Below are 21,016 nucleotides of genomic sequence, written 5' to 3' on the forward strand. Positions count from 1 at the left end.
CGCCTCGACCCCGCCCCGATGCCGCTGCCCCGCCACCTCGACGCTGCCCCTCCGCCTCGACGCGACCCCGCCGCCCGGACGCCGCCCCGTCCACACCACCGTCGCCGGAGCACCACCACCACCACCCATCGCCGGAGCATCCTTATCCTCTCCGACCGCCTCCTCCACCCCGGCCCGCTCCTCCAAGGTAAGCTACCGCCCCGACCCCTTAAGTTGTTGCTGATGTGCTTACGCTCTAAAGGATGACAACGTTCATGAACTTCCTCTTCGCAAAAGCCAGCCACCATTTGTTGGGAGTGCCATTAGCTCTGTATGCGCAGTTGAGCAGCCTCCCGCTCGTTTCCTTCAGGGGTTTATTCCATGAAGTATCATCTGTTCCAGATGTCTGCATTACAATGATGCAATGCAATCTGTTATTGGTAAATGCAGTATGTTGTGCAGTGTCATGTACTGTTGGCAAACACGGTACTAACAATAGGCTGCGGGTCTTTGTTTTTAAATTTTATCTGATGTATCCCCACTGCCACTATATCCCTGAAATAGTGGACAAAGGACAATGACCTCTACACAACGGCTGCCTGTAGTAGTTTACTGCCTGGTAGTTTGTACGGTTTTATCTCTCTGCACTCTCATTGCCTGCTACAACCTGCAGTGCCCCAGTACTAATACATTTCAGAGTTTTATATGATTCCTTTGCTGCATATTGTGTATCATTAATTCAAGGCTTGAGATAAACCGTTTCAAATCAAAATTGTTTTACTTAAATTTGGATTTCTACTGATATATCCAAGTGTATTGCTCCAACCACGTTGTCACTATCCTAAATCAAACACGGAAACTCTCTGCTCCTATGCTTTTGCAACACACTATTTGAACCAAGGATACTTCAACTCACCACTATGAGCAGATTAAATTTATTTGGATTGATAAATAACAAAATAGAAGATGTACGTGCTATAAGCTTTATCTGTTCTTGTTTGATTGAGTGGCTATAGTGCTAGCATTCATTTTGGTGCAATTACTAGCACTTGCTCCACATGCTCCTCTAGCACCCCTCCCCTACGTGTGACTGCGTGAGGGAGTGGTGAAGTGGAGACACGTGTACAGTTTTGTTGTGTCTCCAAAGTTTTTTTGGGGGGAATTATTTACTATTGCATTTACATTTTCCCTGCTTTTTATGACTTGTATTGAAATTTTATACGTATGTGAGATCCTTGAAGATAATTCCATAAGTGCTAAGATTGGCAACTCTGGATGCGAGCCTTGGGTGGTCACCTCCTGGTTGCGTGATCATCTACTGTCTACCCGAGACAGGCGGAACCCTTTGTTGTGGAAGAAGGTATTTCTGTAACAACATATCTGATATGTCACTTAATTATGCATCCGCTGATTTATATTGGTCAGCACTATCCAATTTTAATGATGGAAAGTTGCACGGAGTTACTATTTTTTTGTGTGATTTATAATTGTTACTATCAAAGGCCAGACATTGGCACTCTCCATATATGGCAATCAAACTCATTTTACTTTTCCTTATTGAACTTGCATGACACTCTCCGTATATGGTGATGCAGACTTGTGGTGAAGAAGAGCAAGGCCAAGAAAGACTCCAACAAGCCCAAGCGTCGTCTTACTCCTCATGTGAGCCCCAGATTTGATTTGTTGTTGTGGTTCGATTCACTCAAAAGGGAGTGATAATTTTTTCCTATGTTCATAGTGTGAGATTGATCCAGATTGAATGTTATGCATATCTTACACATAGGAGTGTTAGACATAAAGCATGTCCAGCAGAACCTTTAGTGCATCTTTGCTCTTGTTCATTTAGTTTCAGTAAACAAATATTGCGAAGCATGACATGGCCTTTGTGAGCTCCTTTGTATAAAATGAAATGCAAGGTTGCTGATAATGTAACCCAGATCACACAGATCAATTTTTTTTCAATTTATGCAACTGTAAGAGTACCAACCAGATTACACAAATCATTTTTTCTTCAGAAGTGTGTCATAATTTCCCTGTCCTAATTGTTGTTTTGATTCAGAAATGATGATTTTCTACAACCAGTGCATGCATGCCTTTTTTCTTCTTCATTTTTAGTAAAGTGCTCTGTTCTGGGTCATGGACTTTGTGCCATGGACCAGTGCGTGCATGCTGTTGCTGCTGCTGTACTACTTGTCAAGTGATGCTGCTGCTGCTATCTGCGAGCTGCTGCTAGTCGTGATTTTGTCAAGTGATGCTGCTGCTACTTGTGATCTTCTAAAATGACCCCTTTCTCCTGAAATGTTGATTAATTTCTGTTTCGGTTGAGAAATGGGGCACTCCAAGGTCAAGAAAATTAGCAAAGGTCATGCCCAATTTTCTTGACCTAGAAGGTGCCCGATTCTCAACCGAAATAAAAATTAATTTGCTTTAGTGGTTGGATTAGTTTAGTATTTTTTTCACACACTCAGACACCCTTGCTTGCCATGTGTGTGAGAGAGATAGTGAGAGGAGACAAGAAGAAGGGGGTTAGGAAGATGTTGCCTGCTCATCAAAGCTAACCATCTCCCCCTTTTCACCCCTTTTCCTTTGTCTTTTGTGGGTTGCAAGGAAGCTACTGTCTTAGCTAGCTTAGCTTGTGCACAAATCCCAGTGTTACAATCTAGAAAATTAGCCTGCAAAGATGAGGCCCCATGCTGGATGTACCATTGCATTATGCAACAGTGCCTTCAAGATCCAAGGCAATATCACAAACATCATAGGCAATTTGACCAAAATCACAACCTTGTATCTTTGCAGCAACCAACTTTCTAGACACACCCCTCAAGAACTAGGTTACCCTGAGAACGTGGACTTGGACCTTAGCAACAACACACTAACAGGTTCTACCCCAAAACACCTAGGCAATATCACAAACATCTCTCAATTGTTCCTTGACAATAACCAACTTTTTGGCGACATTCCTCGAGAATTAGGTTATTTGGTCAACTTAGAGATCTTGTTCCTTGACAATAACCAACTTTTTGACCAAACTTTGTTTCTATTTAGAGAGAAACATGGCCCACAACGATGAGGCCGGGGGTTCGGGCGGCAAGGCATTCTGGGAGCTGTCCCAGGAGATGGAGGAACAACCTCACTTCTATGAGGCCGCCGCCTTCCCCACCGATCTTGAGACCACGGATGGTGCCGCCGAGGATGACCACACTGATGCCACCACTGATGGTGCCGCCGAGGATGCCACCACTGATGATGGCGGCGCACGCACAGATGGCAGCCAACCGAAGAGGCAACGGAAGGACCGGCGCCCGATCGTGCTCCGGACCCTCAAGGAGGAAGTTACTGAAGTGGACTCCAACGGGAATCCAACGGCGCCCGAACGAATAGTCAAGGGGTACTCGCTTCAGCTCGGGTGCATTGTCCGGAGCACCATCTCGATCAACACCGAGAACCTGAGGCATCCTGACCGAGGGAATTTGCGCCACCTCCTCTTCACGAAGCTGCAGGAACGATACAAGTTCCCCGCTGAATTTGAAAACACAAGCCTCAAAGGGAATAAAGTGAACAATGCTGCCCTCACGAAGATGATCAAGGCCCTGTCTACTTGGAAAAGCAATGTGAAGAGAATGATCGAGAAAGGTGAGAGTTATCAGAAGATCAAGGAGAAAAATCCTTCGATCACCGGAGATGACTACAACGACTTCAAGATCAATTGCTCGAGCACCGCAAGCTCCCAATCAAGTGAGTGGGGGAAACAAATGCGGGAGCTGAACATAGGGGAACACACACTCGGTCCCGGCGGTTACAGAGTGGCGGAGCCTATATGGGACAAGGAGGAGGCGGACCGTGCCGAGCAAGGCCTACCGCCCCTCTTCAATAAATACGGTGACAAGCAGACCAGGAACTTTGTTAGGGCCCGGTACAAGAAGGACCCGAAAACAAAGGAGCTTACCACGGATCCGAAGACCAGGCAGCTTGAGCTAGTTCTGGTAAGGAATACACCCCCGCGTAATTAGCTCCATATGGTTGCATTCTAATTAATGAAGCCAAATTTCTAAATGGTTCACATTCCTTCCGCAGGCGACTGAAAGCAGTAGCACGGGGTCGACTAAGAGCAACCCTTGGGACACCACTCTAAATAGGGGGTTGAATGTAATGAAGAACAAGGATAAGCTCAGTAAGCCGATGTCAGCTGGTCGTGTGGCCGGCAAAGGCTTGTCGACAAAATGGGGGTCACACTATACCGCTGGTGTGCGGAAGGAGAAAAAGACCAGCTCGGAAAGCCAGGCGCGAGAGGTTCAAGAACTCAAGGCACAGGTGGCGCGGATTCCGGAGATTGTCCAAGAGCAAGTGGAACAACGACTCGGAGCGACGATCACCGCCCTTGTGCCTACCTTGATCTCGGGGTTGAGTGCGTGGATTGCGGGCGGCCAACAGGGGCCGCCCCCGATTCCTAGCTTCACGGCCAGCAACTCGCATAATGCGATGGCGGGGCCATTGGTGCCTCCGGCGGAGGCGGCATTGGTGTCTCCGACGCCGGCACGGGAGCTTAATGCACCCGGGTGTACGCTGGCCGGCACCTCTTCAGCAAGCGGCCCCTCCGTCAACTGCACACCCGCCGTTGGCGGTGCCTCGACATTAGACGAGCTCGACGCCATCATCACGGTAACTAATTAAGCCTCTCTCGGCCGAGGACTTCATCTCCTTGCCTTTGACTGGGCATCCCTGACGCCCTACATGTTTTCGCAGGGCGCCGCCGACGTTCCGTGCACTCTCCTCCACTTCGTGAACAACGAGTTGGTCGATGTCACCAAGGGCAAAATCGTTCAACCGGGCAACCCCTTGTTCCACGGTACCCAGATACCACCCAACTTGTTTAGGGTTCAACTGGTTCAGGTGCTGCCAGGCTGCGACGACTTGTTACCTCCGATTCGACCCGTCGGGGCCGACGATGAAGACGTGATGACCCTTAGCGCCTGCCTGAGCTGGCCCCTGCTTTGGCCGAAGAGCCAGATTCGTTTGGGGGCGGGGGACACCACCCCAAAGACAACACCGCCAGTCGTGCCGGCGCCAAGTCGGCCCCATGGCAAGACCGCCGTAACGGTGCCGGACATCCCTATGCCACTGGATCCAAACATGCATATGGCACAGGATCAGAACGACGACGACGACGATGATGATACATTTGGCAACGTCGATCAGTACTTTGCCGAGCATGGGTACGATGGCGACTTCATGGGGCCTCCTTCTCAAGAACCAAACCCAACAAAAGACGTGTGCGATCTAGCTCGTACCGCGGAGAAGCCAAGTTGCAACAGGCGCCGTCTGGCGTTCAGCTCTCAGGAGACGCCTCCAGCTGCCGACTTCACCGAGCCTCAGATAGGCGAGGTGCGAAATATTATCAGCCCCAACACACTCAAGAAGGCAGTCTGTGAGCAGAACTCGGTCCCATTACAGGAGAAGAAGAAGGCACGCAAAAGAAAGACTAAGAAGGGTGCGAGCCAGCCGGCACCGAGTACGATCCGTGCTCAGGACGGGCCACCTTCACCGCAGGATATCTCGAGGAGGGTGCATGTGGCGGGTAGGGCGATGCTACCGACAAATATGCTCAATGCTGCAACCGGTGCTATGCGGAGTCTGCATGACAGTGTTCTTGCTTTGGAGAAGCGGCGTCTCAGGGAGAAGGATGTGGCATACCCGGTTTTCGCGGCCAAGGTGCCAGAGGGCAAGGGCTTTGTGGATAACTCCATCGGGCGTACGATCGTCCTGCGTTTTGATGACATCCACGCTATGTTGAACCTTCATCCGCTGCACTACACCTTGGTTCGGCTATTTTCGCTGAGTATGGAGATGCGGATCATTCGCGACAAGACCCCGGACATCGTGATAGTCGACCCCTTCTACATGCGTGCCAAGATCTTGGGCAGCGCTGGGGACCGGCAAGTCGCGAGTTCTTACCTCGAAGGCGTCATTCTGGCAAACCAAGATAAGGATAACTTCCTCGTGCCTTACTTTCCCGAGTAAGTCCTCCCCTCAACCGGCCCGTAACATATGAATTCTTACATTTCGATCGTTTTTCTTTTAACATTCCGTGTTTTCTGCAGTGACACACGTTGCACGCTCATCCTCCTAAGCCCCAAATATTCCATGGCCACGTATTTCGACCCGGACCGTCAGTCGAACGTAGACTACACAAATGTCAAGAAGGTTCTTGATGATGTTCTCCCCGGCTATGCCCAATCTGGAGGCACCTTCACCAGGCCTATTCGTAAGTACGGCAAGCACGTGTTCTCCCACAATACGACGTTCTGCTGCGTCAAGCAGCCGCCTGGCGGTCAGAAGGGTGCCTACTACGCCATCCATCACATGCGGGCGATCGTACGGGACCATCATCAACTTCTGCTACCGAGTAAACTCAAAGATTGGGCCGCGAGCATGTCGGCAATCCAGGACGCGGACCTCCGACAAGAATTCTTTCGCATCCAGTCGGAGTTTGCGGAAATCATCCATCAAGATGTCCTTCGTACCTCGGGGCAGTTCTACCTCAGAAATCAACCGTCCAACAGTGACATCGACACAATGCTACAAATGCAGGATGACAACGCCCGTTCTTTCATGACTCCCACGATAGACGGCGGCTTCATCCACGCTCTGGTCCCTTGAGTCGAGTTGTCTAGTTCTGAAACATCGATTGGCTCATGTTGTAATTAAACTTTAATGAACTTGTAGTATGTCTCTTTGGTTTCGAGAGTCGTTCAACTTAGATGTAATCGATGCTATTAATGTCTTGCTTTTCTCTTCCGATCGTTCTGTTGCATAATTATATATTGCTTATGTATTGTCTGTGAATTGGTACTAACGTTTCGTTTGGCTAGTGCATAGCGATGCCGACGTATGTCGTGTACAAGGGTAAGGTTCCCGGAGTCTACGATGACTGGGAGGAGTGTCGGAGACAGGTTCACCGATTCAGCGGTAACAGTTACAAAGGGTACACCACTAGGGCCGAGGCCGAATCTTGATACGCCTGCTATCTAGCGGGAGAGGGGAGGGAGCGTTGGAGGAACCGGATGAAGACGAGTTTCATCGTGATGATGCTCATCGTGATGACCGCAGCTCTCTTCTATGTGATGGTAGTTTAGATGATCGATATCGACTTGTAATGTGAAGACAAACTCGCTACTCGCAGTCTCGAGACTTGTAATATAATGTTCTATCTTTGTTCGGTCTTTTTAATTCGGAGACTAATATGATGAATTGTATTCGGAGACTAATATGATGAATTGTATTCAAAGACTAATCTTCTATTGTATTCGATGAATCTGTTGTTGATGTGTGCTGTCTATATTTTGTCAAATTATACATTTTGTAACCTGTGCAAAAAACAGAAAATAAAAAAATAAAAAAAACCTAATATTCATACTAATGGCGCATCACATGACAGTGCGCCATTAGTATGACAGTGCATACTAATGGCGCATCACTTGGTAGTGCGCCATTAGTATGCCGCGGTTACTAATGGCGCATCCAGTGGTGGTGCGCCATTAGTATGCCAAAGCACCTGGGTATACATGGCCCCTGGGAGGCATACTAATGGCGCACGCTGGCCTATACTAATGGCGCACCCACGGTGCGCCATTAGTATACCAGATACTAATGGCGCACCAGGTGGTGCGCCATTAGTAAAAATTACTAATGGCGTGCTGTTAATGGCGCACCACAGATGCGCCATTAATGGCCATATTATGTGCGCCATTAGTAGGGGTTTTTCTAGTAGTGAACCACGCGACAAGAGCAGCGGCGGCGACGAGCGGAGATGACGGCAAAGAAAGAACAATGCGCGACGAGGGTTCGCCCACAACAGAGAGAAACAGATCTCAAAACAGATCAAGAGGTATTACAAAACATTAGAAGTATAAGGACTAAAGTGAAAAAAGGGAAAACCACAAAGGGAAACCGAAAACCGGAATTCACGGGAGAAGCCATGCGCGCGCCAAGTGTCACGCGCGGAGCGCATCGGAAAAGTCTTAGGAGTGCTCCGCGCGTGACACTTGACACGCGGGGAGCGCTCCCCGACTAATCGTTGCGGGGAGCGCTCCTCAATTAGTGATTTCGAAAAGACCCCCTCAAAAAAATTGGGTAAAAGATTTATTGCCATCTCAGTGATAAAGGTTGAAAGCTAGTCCACAATCGACTAAAAAAGGACTTACATAGGTGTAGCTTCTTTTGTAGTGGAACCCTAGTCGACAGTCGACCACTAAAGCCAGACGTAATACTCCTACGTGATTCTGCTTTTCGTTGATGCCATGACGTGTGCCATTTGATTATGGAGACATCCACAAAGATGGATTTGGTGGATGTAAATGGAAGGTTCTGCTGCTCTACTTGCCGTGAGTTCCTGTGTTGAGGTTCTCGCGTCGATAAGATGCATCGGTCACTCACCGGTTGCCCGGTTGGTACACTGCCGCCTGGACTAGAGCACTCTTGGCCTAAGAGCATCTGCAGCCGGATATATCAAATATGGCATCTCAAATGTATGGGTGGTGACCGGGCACACCTTAAATTTTGTTTGTTGCATCTGGACGTCTGATGCTAGATTCTTAAATCCATACAAATACATGCAAACGAAATAACCTACGTACTACCACTAGTAGAAAACATGTATTAGGTTGAGGCCTGGGTAAGGGAATTAATTCCGGTTCACTCACAAACCGGGACCAAAGGGGGCATCACTCCCGGTTCGTGAGGCCGGGGGTCGGCCGGGCCACAAGGGCCATTGATCCCGGTTCGTCTGACCTCTTTGGTCTCGGTTCCAGACACGAACCGAGACCAATGGCCCTCGCACCTGGCCCACAACCTCTAGTCCCGGTTGGTGGCTGGAACCGAGACCAAATGTGGTACTTTACTCCCAGTTTTAGCCACCAGCCGAGGCTAAAGAGAGGCCTATTTGTACCCCTGGCCGCGAGCAGAACAGTGCACTGCTCTGTTTTTTGGTCGGCCGTGGGAAAGCTTTGTGCTGCTTTAGCTCACCTCCTATGCACATGAGGTGTTCGATGAAATGCCCGAGCCACACTTAAGCTTTCTCTTTTTGAAGCTTCTTGTCCAAATTCCATTTTCCTCAAGACTTGTTTAGGTTTGGCGGTCCGTCATGTCCCGTCCTCGTCCTCACCGTCCTCGATCGCCCGTGCTGATCTCGTCGCCGGCACCACCGTGGTGAGCCTCTTGTTATTATATTCTTTCTAAAATAAAAAAAATCCTTACTTGTATGATTTAGACGGAGCAATGCCGCGTGGAGGTGGAAGGCCTATGGGTCGTCAACTTCTTTTCTCGGAGAAGAAACAATGATGGTATCTAAGGAATAAGCATCAGCTAACTCTGTGCCAGCAGCCGCGGTAAGATAGAGGATGCAAGCGTTATCCGGGATTTAAGCCCTTATAAAAAGAAAACAGATTCTTGAACCTCTTTCACGCTCATGTCACGTTGAGGTACTGCAGAAAAAAGTACTGCAAAATCCGATCCAATTTTTAGTAATCGATTAGTTAACATGGTGGTTAATCGTATAATGAAAGACAGAAAAAGGCCAGTGAGCTAAAAAATGAAAGAATGGGTTACAATTTTCATATGCTCTCCTCTTATAGATAGGACGAACAAAGAACAAAGTTTTTCGATCACTTACTTTGCTCGCCCTTTTTTGATTGGTCTTTTTAATGCAAATAGATTCCTTCTTCACGCCCAAAAAGAAGGCAACTACGTATGAGCTAAACTTGGATAGGTAAGTCTTCTTTCATTTAGGGTGAAGTAAGACCAAGCTCATGAGCTTATTATCCTAGGTCGTAATAAATTCGTGGATGTTCTTATTTGGACATCTTGTTTGGGCTACTGGATTTATGTTCTTAATTTCCTGGCGGAGGTATTGGCAGGAATTAATTGAGACTTGAGCATGGGCTCATGAACGCACACCTTTAGCTAATTTAATTCGCTAGAGAGGCAGTACAAAGGTATGTAAACTATAAAAACGATTCAAAGTGGTTTGGCCCACACTAGCACTTCCACGTAATAACTCCACTAAAGGTGATGCTATTACCGGAATGGCGTCAGGTACACCTATCACAATTTTGACTGCCCAATAGCCAATTTGATCCCAAGGCAAAGAATAACCAGTTACACCAAATGACGCAGTCAAAACAGCCAAAACCACACCTGTGACCCAAGTTAATTCACGGGGTTTTTTAAATCCCCCTGTGAGATACACGCGAAATACATGCAGGATCATCATTAAAACCATTTATTCTTCTATTTTGAATCCGAAGAAAAAGAATAAAATTCATCAGAATATTTTTTTATTCTTAAATTAAGTAATAAAAATAGAGAAATAATTAAAGAATACAATCCGTGTCGAATTAGCGAAGATTTTGGTTCGAAATCCTTTCATTTAATTAGCCAACCCCGCCTTTTCTATGCTCTGATTTCCGAGTTGATACTTGTATAATTTTCTTACTTGTATTATTGTATGTTATTATATAGTGCGATGGTTTTGGTATCTGGCCCCATCGGTCCTCGTCCTGTCTATGATTCGGATGTGATATATATTATCTTTTATAACTATTTGTTTCATTTAGTATTTATGACAATTATGCCAACCAACGTGACATAGATGTTTTATCTAGGAGGTTTGTGAACCGGAAATTCCAACCAACCCTGTTGTCGAGAGGTTAAATTTAGTTGAAAAATAAAAAGATTACTTAAAGAAAAAATTGAAAAGAATTGAGTTGGAGAAGATGGCATTGGAGTTGCATGTTGTGGATATTATCAATGATCACAAGATCAAGATGGATAAAATGCGCTTGAAGATTAGAAAAAATAAAAAATATGACATTCATACTGAGGCTTGGTATCATTATGCTGTTGGATCAATTGTTACCTTAGTTGCGATTAAGATCGCATTTGTTGTTGCATTGAAATGTTTTACATAGTTTCAATGTATGGTTTGATTAGATGCTTTAGAGAGTTATATGTTGTTCAATGAGAACTATGTATGAACTTTATGTATTTATTTTTTCAGTAATAACATTTGATCACTACTGTACTTTGGTTTTAATGTGATGATGAACTTCTATTAATTTGGTCACTTCTCTATTCATGATGTTCTGTAATAGTTTTTGCCACACTTAATTATATATAATGCACATAGATAATCTAGCAAAGGATGTACGGTTGCAAACGCACCTCCGAGTACATTAAGGGCGTGCATAATTTTCTCGAAGTGGCTGAGGCAAACAAGCAGAATGGTTTTATGTGTTGTCCATGCCCTATCTGTGGGAATACAAAGTCTTACTCTGACGCGAAAACCCTTCACATCCACCTACTTGAGAAGTGTTTCATGCCACGTTATAATGTTTGGACCAAGCACGGAGAAAGAGTGGTTATGATGGAAGACAACAAAGAAGAAGAGAATGATGACAACTATGTGCCCCTTGAATACGATGATGCTACAACGGGGGAAGCTGAAGATCAAGAGGAACCAGACGATGTGCCCGATGATGATCTTCGCCGGGTCATTGTTGATGCAAAGAGACAATGCGAAAGTGAAAAGGAGAAATTTAAGTTTGATCGCATGTTAGAGTATCACAAAAAAGGGTTGTACCCCAATTGCAAAAGATGGAAACACAAAGCTCGGTACCACACTGGAATTGCTACAATGGAAGGCAGACAATGGTGTATCTGAAAACGGATTTGAGAAGCTACTGAAAATATTGAAGAAGAAGCTTCCAAAGGATATCGAATTGCCCGACAGTACGTACGGAGCAAAGAAGGTCCTATGCCCTCTAGGATTGGAGGTGCAGAAGATACATGCATGTCTTAATGACTGCATCCTCTATTGAGGTGCGTACAAGGATTTGAATGCATGCTCGGTATGCGGTGCATTGTGGTATAAGATCAGACGAGATGACCCTGGTGATGTTGACGGCGAGCGTCCCAGGAAGAGGGTTCCTGCTAAGGTGAGTTGGTATGCTCCTATAATACCATGGTTGAAATATTTGTTCAGAAACACAAAGCATGCCAAGTTGGTGCGATGGCATAAAAAGGATCGTAAGAAAGATGGGAAGTTCAGAAAAGAGCATGTATACAGTTCATAGGGATAGTGTGCAGCGAGAGTAATTTTGCTTTCGTTTGCCGCTTGTAGCTTTTGTCTAAAACCTTCTTGCTTAATCAATGAAATGGCAAGTCTTTTGGCTTGTTTCAAATAAGTGGTAACAAAATTCCTATGAACTATATACATGAATTCTGGAATATTTATTATGAATTGAAATCCTACCAAGTAAATGAGCCACATAACGATAATTCCTATGGATTGGAGGGGATGGGCTTAGGCTCAGTTCTTTTGCCAGAATCTGGGGATTCTCCCAGACTCCGATCCCTACCCAGCTTCTCCCAGAATCTTTGAGCCTCATTTGTTTTACAATTATGTCTAATTAAATCCTAACTAGATAGGATTGTAAAACAAATGTGGCTCAAAGGTTCTGGGAGAAGCAAGGTATGGGTCAGATTCGGACAAAAGAACTGGGTCTTAGTCTTCAACGATATCGTTTCACCACAACACCATTAAAATCAACTGCTAATTAAGTCTCTTCTCTTTGTGTGTGTTTCTTTGGGCGCACGTGCAAAAGCTCTGCGTGTCGATGTATTAGAGGAAGAGAGAATTAGAACGACAAAGGATCCGGCTGCAAGCCGCGGTTACAAATATCACCACGGCAACATATTGCGAGCAACCAAGAACACATGTCAATGCCATATCTCCTACCAATACCCATTTCCAAATGTCCGACAACCCTTTTGCACCTGACTACATCGATAGCTCAATCTCGCTAACAATGCGCCTATAGAACTCAGAAGCAACGACTGTCGAGCGCTGAAAAACGCGTCCGTTACACTCCTTCAACAACATCCAGACGGTAAGCATCTACAGCCGGACCTTTGATGAACATTTTTTCAATCCGATGAACAAAAAACATCCAGACGGTAAGCATCTCCAGAGCGCTGAAATCGATGATGCATTTTTTTGAATTTGGTGAACATTTTTTTAAAATCGATGAACAAATTTCGAATTTGATGAACATTTTTTGAATTCGATGAACAAATACTGAATATTGACGAACATTGTTTCAATCTGATGAACGAAAAACAAATTTTAAGAAAAGAAAATTAAGGAAATGAACAAAGTTTTAATTTGATGAACAAATATTGAAATCGATGGACAAATTTTAAATTTGGGGAACAATTTTTGAAATTGTTGTACAATTTTTGAATTTGGTGAATATTTTTTCAATTCGATGAACTTTTGTTGAATTTTGATGAACATTTTTTCAATCCGATGAACAAAAAAGGAATGTTATGAACATTTTCTGAATCATTGAGCATTTTTACACATTGCAAACATTTTTTGAATTTGATAGAAAAAATGTTCACGATTTTGGAAAGAAAAGAAAAATAAGCGAAAAAGGGAAACAAAAAAGAAAAATAAGAAAAAAGAAAAAGGAAAAGAGAGCTAAAGAAAAATAAATAGGATATGGGCAGGCCCATACGAGTGCTCAGCGCGCCAACGGGGGTGCGCGTCTCGGGGGCGCCCTATGCGCCATATAGGAACCCGCCTCGGGGAGCACCTAATCAGCATTGTTGGCGTGGGAAGCAACTAGTTGGCGAGCACTCCTTCGAAAGGCCCCAACAATCGTTTGGGGATGGGCTGAGAGCGCGTCACTTGACACGCTTTGAGCCGCCGTCACGTGTCACGTTCTGGGCGATGCCTTCGAAAAAAATTTCACACACGTTTTCGGCTTTTTAAACGGATTTTCAGGTTTTTTTTTAGGTTTTCACCGGTCACCTTAGCTTTCGGAAAAAAATTCAATTTTTTTTGTGTGAAGAACATGTTTTTTCTTCCACGAGAGGCACGGTCATGCATCTCGAAAACAAAAAAAATGTATTTTATGTTTTTTCTTTCGTGAGAGGCACGGTTTTGCTTTCGCAAGAGGCACGGTTATGGTTTCTCGAGAGTTCGGAAACTAAAAAAAAAGAATATGTTTTCTGTTTTTTCCTTCCGCAAGAGGCACGTTTTTGCTTCCGCGAGAGGCATGGTTGTACTTTCGCAAGAGGCATGGTCGTGCATATTAGAAAAACAAAAAAAAACACGTTTCTTGTTTTTGTCCATCCTGAGAGGCACGGTTTTGCTTCGGCGACGGAAAGGAAACAAAACGTGCTACCGGTTCAGTTTTTTCGTCTGGTTTTTTTGATATTTTTTTGATCAAAAAAGTTCGTCAAATCTATCAACATGAGATCTAGTTTTTTTTATGCGAGAAATCCAATGATGAAAATGGTTCGAGATTTGGATGCAAGGTTTAAGAAATAAAATATTTTGAATAAACGGATGTACGAAAAGGGGAAAACTCTCAGGTTGCAGCAAGTGGCGCTGACACATGAGCACCACTTGTCACAAGCTGAGAAGGTGGGAGTGTATCTTTGAAACGGTAATTGCCTTTGGCTCCTAGGTGAATATGCACCCATTGTCGAAATACACATTTCAAAAAGTTGAAAAATTCGAAACAAAAATCCCGCGTGTATATCCGGACATTTTATGTGCATGCAGAAGGTTTCAGTGAAAAACGACGTTTTTTGTGGCTTGTGTAAAAAAGATAATTTCTGATGCTTCATTCTAACTATTCACGAGGCATTTCTTTATCTTTTTTACACAAGCCACAAAAAACGTCGTTTTTCATTGAAACCTTGTGAACGCACATAAAATGTCCGAATATACACGTGGGATTTTTGTTCCGAATTTTTCAACTTTTCAAAATATGTATTTCGACAATGGGTGCATATGCACCTAGAAGCCAAAACGCCGCTCTCTCCTTAATTAGTGACTTCGGTTGGCACCGGTTCCCCGTTGGCGCTCACGTGCACTGCCAGTTGGACTGGCCCATTAATCCTTAATGCCTGCCTTGTTCGCTTTAAAAAAATTTCCTGCCTCGTTCATTCATTTGTTCGTCTGTTGACACATTGACAATTCACTATTAAAAATATTTAAAGAAAAATCAAGAATTTTAAGAAGAAGTTCATGAATTTGGGAAAAGTTCACGAAAAAAATCAGGAAATTGTAAAAAGTTCATCAATTTTGGAAAAAAAAGTCCACCAATTTTGAAAAAAGTTAATCGTATTTGAAAAAAATTCATCAAATTTGAAACAAGTTCATTAATTTTCAAAAAATTTCATCGATTTTGAAAAAGAAGTCAAAAAGTCGGAAAAAAGTTCATTGATTTTGGAAATAGTTTATCAATTTATGACAAAAGCGTTCAATTTAAAAAAGTTCATCGATTTTGGAAAAAGTTCATCCAATTTGTGAAAAAATCGTTGAATTTTAAAAAGTTTATCGAATTCGAAAAAAGTTCGTCAAAATTCAAATAAATTCATTAATTTGGAGAAAAAGTTCACGTATTTGAGAACAATTCATCGATCCAGAAAGAAGAAAAATAGAAAAAAACCAAAAACAGAAAAAGGGAAGAATAAAAGAGGCTGAAGGTTAAACTTTACTATATCCACTTGGGTGGTGACCATATCCACTTGGGTGGTGTGGTGGTTGCACCCTCGCTGGTTCCACTCACAGGAGCCTTTTTCTTGCGAGCTAAGACACATGAAAAAAAAATAGATGGGTCGGCCCAGCGCGGGGGCGCTGCAGACGCCCGTTTGCAAAAAAAACACTACTAACGGGCGCCAGCTGCACCAAATAGGGATTACCCCAGTTTACCGGGAACAATTTTTTAGACGTGAGAAACGCTTTGAGACTGCATGTAGAGCATCACAATGATCAGTTGCGTAGCCAGGATTTTCGGCTAGGGTGGTCCAATTGATATATAAAATAGTTATATAGAAAATATAATATACCAATATATTTAGGTAGAGCTATGTGTGTTAAGATGAGTGGGCCAATGCCCCCCTCCCCCGGCTTTAAATTTATTTTTGAAAATAATAATGGAAGGTCTTGGACAGGAAATGTTATAGCCTCCTCCCTCCCCCCAAAAGACTCATGGTTTTTGCCCTCCGCGGGAAAAGATATAGGATCTGTTTGGTTTGGCACTCCGAGCAATGCAGCAAAAAAATTGACGTTGACTTCAGTGTTGGCCTCTATTGGGACTTTGTTCAATTTTTTTGTTCGCCCCAGCCGCAACAACTTTCCCTGTTGGTTTCTAAGCCAATGACTAGCAGCAGAATCCTCCGCCAATTATTTGACGCACCAATATTGGCATATAGCGAGCACAGGAAGGATCCAAACCGACTTGTCGTCTTGCTCCGCCATTGCATGCTAGTATAGAATTTATTAATAGAATGTATGTGGAAGTTTAATGTTTGCAACAATTCTACAATAAAAACCCCTCATAGTTCAACCTTGAAGGCAAAGTCAAACTTTGAATTGAAAATGGAAATCATATTTTAACTTGTAAAGGTGTGAAGTCGGTGGAGTTCCTGCCTCGGTGTTTAGCTCTACCCTATGCATGCATTACTACTCATCCGCCTCGCTGGCATTCCTCCGCTTTATGCCTACCTGACACAATGCGTCATCGGCTTCTGTCACGCTGAACGCTAGGGTTTGCCGTCGCGGTGCGGTCGGTTGGAGACTTCGAGTGATCAAGTCCATCCTCTAGCGTACTAAAAAACTTAAGCATACAAGGGAACGTTTCTTGGGTAAAGCATAGACCTAAATCGTAGGAAGTAACGAGTGAGCTAGTTATCAGATTCATAGTTTTGGGGTTTAGACCTAGATGTGCACTGTGGCCTGGTTAATTTTTTCTTATACCGGACCTATGTTGCGGCTGGGCCCTGTGGCCCTGTCCACCCTCCAGCTCCACCACTGACAATGATTATATGGTTTGCTCTCAAGAGAATGGAGAGCAATACAGTAATTATGGGTAGAGGTATGGGCGTATTTTTTTTGTCCCCAGCATATCAAAGGGACGCGGGTGATGTTTTAGTCTCTGACTTTTAACAGTAAGTATATCATTTTGGGCGCAAAATTTGAAAAACAAGAAGAGGATATAAGGCCCATGAGGTCTCAAAAAATAGGACCGGAGGCCCAGCCCAGCAAAAAGACAGAGCAAGAAGAAAAAAGTTAATCGTCGACAGCAGGGATCGAACCTGCGCGGGCGTAGCCCAACAGATTTCAAGTCTGTCTCCTTAACCACTCGGACATATCGACTTTGTGTTGCTTTGTGCTTCTTTTACTTATATGTACTCACGCGTGCTACAGATATTCCTCCTTGCACAAAGGAACACTACTCATCCTACTCCAGGGACAGAGATAAGAACGTTTTTTTTTAACGAAAGACGGCAGAATACTTCTGAAGGAGTACAAATTAGTGCCATCCATGTCCACAGGTACACGATTAGAGAGCTCACTGAACCAGTGTCTATCATGTCCACAGGGTACATCACGCAGAGTTAACTGAACCGATACTTTTCATGTTCCTACTTCATTGAGCACATCATATACTTACCGTTAACTAGCCCTTTGTTAACCTATATATATGTACTGTATTTAGAGAATCTAACTCTAAGATTGTATATACTGACTGAAACTACATATAAGTATTTTTAAAAAAATTCTCAAAGGAGGAATTCTCATCCTACTCCAGGGAGCAGTAAGAAAGGTTTTTTAATCAAAAGATAGCAAAATACTACTTGAAGGAGTACGATTAGTGTCATCCATGTCAACAGGTACATGATTGCAGAGCTAACTGAACCAGTGTCTATCATGCGCACATGGTACATCATAAAGAGTTACACTGAACTGATAATCTTCCCTGTTCATACTTCATTGAGCAAATGAACTACTTACTGTTAACTACGGTAATTGCCGCTCTCCTGTTAACTAGCACTTTGTTAACCTATATGTACAGTATTTTGCCGTCATTTTTTTCTGTGTACAGTATTTAGAGCCGCATATCTAACTCTAAGACTGTATTTTCTCTGTCTAACCGAGGAATAATACACGTCCAAGTCCAGGCACAACAGAATAAGAACAGGCTTTACCCAAACAGATTCGAATACTACAAATCAATGTCTTACACGACCACAGGGTACATGATACAGAGCTATAACTCAACTGAAATCTTCCATGTTCATAGAGCACATGATACCAACCTAACTCTTAACTAACTAATCAGCAACATCACTCAGGAGATGCTAGACTGACAAGCTGGTACATGGAGCTACAGAAATATCAGAACCTCATTAGACCTAGAAACATATACTCCTAGGAACATTATACAGGAACACAGGACATGGACATAGGGGGTCAAAACACTCAGTAACTAAGCTAGTGTTCTGGCAGAGTTAACATCAGTTCTCATCTGATCCTCTCTTCTTCTTGCTCTTGGCCTGCTTTGCCAAGAAAACTGAAAGCCCAGTGAAGGCAAACTTCTTCCTCTTTCCGGAGAATTTCTTGTTAGCACTTGCATCACTGCTATAAGTCAAGATTGCCTGCCTCCTGTTCAGGATCTGGCCAAGGGAGACACTAGAAGTTTCACTCGTACTCGTGTCGTCCGACACGCTCTTGTCGTACCCATCAGGCCCCATCAGCTTCATACTCAGTATTTGCCCGATCGACAGTGTCGGTTTCATGGAGTTGTCTGAAACATCGATGATGTCCATGCAGTGAGAGTCATCTCTGTGGCGATGTGCTGCAGTTTTGAACTTGGGGGAGCCACGGAATGAGCGCCTCTTGTGTCCGGTCTCGGATCGGCATCGACGAAGGGTCTCTTCCACCGCAAACTTTCTTCGGTTGGCAGTCTCTACCCTCTTCAGGGCCTCTTGTAGCGCCTTCTTGCATTCCTCGACCTCCATTTTCGCTTCCTCTAGCCTTGTGAGTGACTCCGACTTCGATTGGTTGGCTTCATCGACATGGACCATGGCAGCTGCAATCTTGTTCCTTGAGCTTTCATCGGCCTCTTGAGCCATCGAAGCAAGCTCGGAGTACTCTTCCACTGAAAGGCTCACTCCATCTGTGTCCTGGAGATCTTGAGCTGAGGCTTCACTGCAGAGCAGGGCCTTGATCTCAGCTAGTGCAAGAGCTTCAGCTGCTCTTGCAGCTTCTTCCATCTTCTTGGCTGCAAGACATCTCACTTCAGCAGTGCCGATGGTGGCCTTGGTCTGCTCAATCTCGGCAGCTAACATCATGGCTTCAGATTTCGAAGCATTTGCAGCATTCCTGAGCTGCTCTATCTCGGAAGTCATCCTCTTGATCTCGAAGAAGATGTCCGAGGGATCCTCGCGCCTTCTCTGAAGATCCTTCAGCGTCTGCAGCTTCTGCGTGGTCTGGTCCAGCTCCTGCTTCAGAGAAGAAACCAAGGTGGCGTCCGAGGACACCTTCTCCCGGCTCCTCTCCACCAGGACTTTCTCCGTTGCGATGTCGTTGCGCAGCGACTCGATGGAGGCTCTGATGGCAGCGAGGTCACCCGTGGTTCTGTTCAGGTTCGACTTTGCCTGCTCGAGCTCCATCAGAACCAAGTTAGGATGCTGCTGCTGGTGCTCTTGTTCATCTAGACCGGCGCACATGTCCACATCAGCTCCAGCATTTGCATTTCCATCAGGCTGCTTCACTTCAGGTTCTGTTGTTTGCATTTCTGCAACTTCAGCATTTCCCTCAGGCTGCTGCTTGGCTTCAGGTTCTGCTGTTTGCACTTCTGTAGCCTCAGCATTTCCTTCAGGCCGCTTCACTTCAGGTTCTGCTGTGGACAGTTCAGTGAAAGAGCAGTTGCTATCTTGCTGTTGCTGCTGCTTCTCTTCTTCAGGCTGCAATGTATCTTCACCTGTTTTCTTCTGAATCTTGAGCTTCAAATCTGCGATGATCTTCTTGGCGGACTCCAGCTGCTTGAGCACGTCGAGCGTCTCCCTCTCCTTGGCGCCGAGCTCCTTCTCTATCTGCGCGGTCTGCTCCGCCAGATTGGCGCGTTGCTCGTCTTCAGTCCCCCCACACACAGTCTGGTTCTGTTTCTGCAGGCGGAAAATGTGGCAAGAACAAAATTAATCGACAGAACGAAGAGAAACATCAGTGCTGGCTGATTTAGTGATTTTAACTAGCTGCATTTGCCGCCGAATCACGGACAACAACCGCTCCGCTCTGCTCCTAATTGAATGACGAACTATGTGACCCAAAGTAGTACAGGGGTACGGCCATGTAGTACTGTGCAAGAACAAAAAGTACTCTGCGGAACAGGAAATGGCACCGTTCCTCCACCAAGAATGTAAATCCGGTCAAGATGAGCCGCGGCAAGATGGAGAATCGGGGAGGAGCTCACCTTGTGGTGCGCGAAGATGCGGTTGACGAGGTGGGAGCTCCAGGCGGCGCTGCCGCCGAAGCGGTCGACGGCCTCCCGCACGGACTCGAACGGCGCGGAGGTGTCGATCTCCGCCCTGCCGCCGCCGACGCCGACGCCGACGCCGCACGCGCCAGCGGAGGGCGGGGCCAGGTCCTCGCCGTTCACCGGGACGCGCACCGGGAGCAGGGGCGGGCGGGCCTCCTCTTCCATCCCTTTCTCTTCTCTCGGGTCCTGCGCGTGCTGCTGGGTCAGGGTTCTTGGGTTTGGGCGAAGAGCGAGGGAGAGAGAGGTTCTTGGGTTTGGGCGAAGAGCGAGGGAGAGAGAGTGGGTGGGCTGGAAGCGGACAACGGGGGAGTGCGGCTTGCTCGGGTTGGGTTTAATAGTGGTCGTTGACCGGCTGCTTCTGAGGTAGCCGTTGGGCCGAGACTGAGACGGCACGCCTGTGGCTAATCACGGCAGCAAATGGACCAGTGGCGGCGTACATTAAGCATGATGACACGGAAAACAGTGCGGCCGAGGCGGCAGTTCTTGGTCACGGCCGGACCCGCGGGTGGTTCTTTCTTTAATCTTTTTGGTGGCAGAGGGCCGTTGCGCACCGCGTGGCAACTCCCACGGCGGTGCACGAGCGTCCTGCCATGGCTTGCATTATTACCGCGGCGTCAGCCTTGCGGTGCCGACCGTCGTTC

General features: G+C 45.5%; 1 protein-coding gene, 1 long non-coding RNA gene and 1 other non-coding gene across 3 annotated transcripts; 1 reads left to right on the forward strand and 2 right to left on the reverse strand.

The window, feature by feature from the left end:
• The first annotated feature begins 6,768 nt into the window (after window positions 1-6,768).
• LOC119367279 lies at window positions 6,769-10,239 on the forward strand. The gene is made up of 3 exons (XR_005176250.1): window positions 6,769-6,779; window positions 7,502-7,503; window positions 10,101-10,239. It is a non-coding gene; the product is annotated as an uncharacterized LOC119367279 (long non-coding RNA).
• A 6,888-nt stretch (window positions 10,240-17,127) lies between these two features.
• On the reverse strand, window positions 17,128-17,209 carry TRNAS-UGA. Its single transcript has one exon. It is a non-coding gene; the product is annotated as a tRNA-Ser (tRNA).
• Window positions 17,210-18,057: 848 nt separating this feature from the next.
• LOC119362415 (WEB family protein At2g38370-like) lies at window positions 18,058-20,674 on the reverse strand. Its single transcript, XM_037627632.1, has 2 exons — window positions 20,310-20,674; window positions 18,058-20,004 (listed from the first exon to the last, which is right to left on the reverse strand). Exons 1-2 carry the CDS (start codon window positions 20,538-20,540, stop codon window positions 18,352-18,354), a joined length of 1,884 nt encoding a protein of 627 aa, XP_037483529.1. The 5' UTR covers window positions 20,541-20,674; the 3' UTR covers window positions 18,058-18,351.
• Between the last annotated feature and the right edge of the window lie 342 nt (window positions 20,675-21,016).

Source organism: Triticum dicoccoides, chromosome 2B (assembly GCF_002162155.2).
Source record: "Triticum dicoccoides isolate Atlit2015 ecotype Zavitan chromosome 2B, WEW_v2.0, whole genome shotgun sequence".
In the NCBI taxonomy this organism is placed as follows: domain Eukaryota; kingdom Viridiplantae; phylum Streptophyta; class Magnoliopsida; order Poales; family Poaceae; genus Triticum; species Triticum dicoccoides.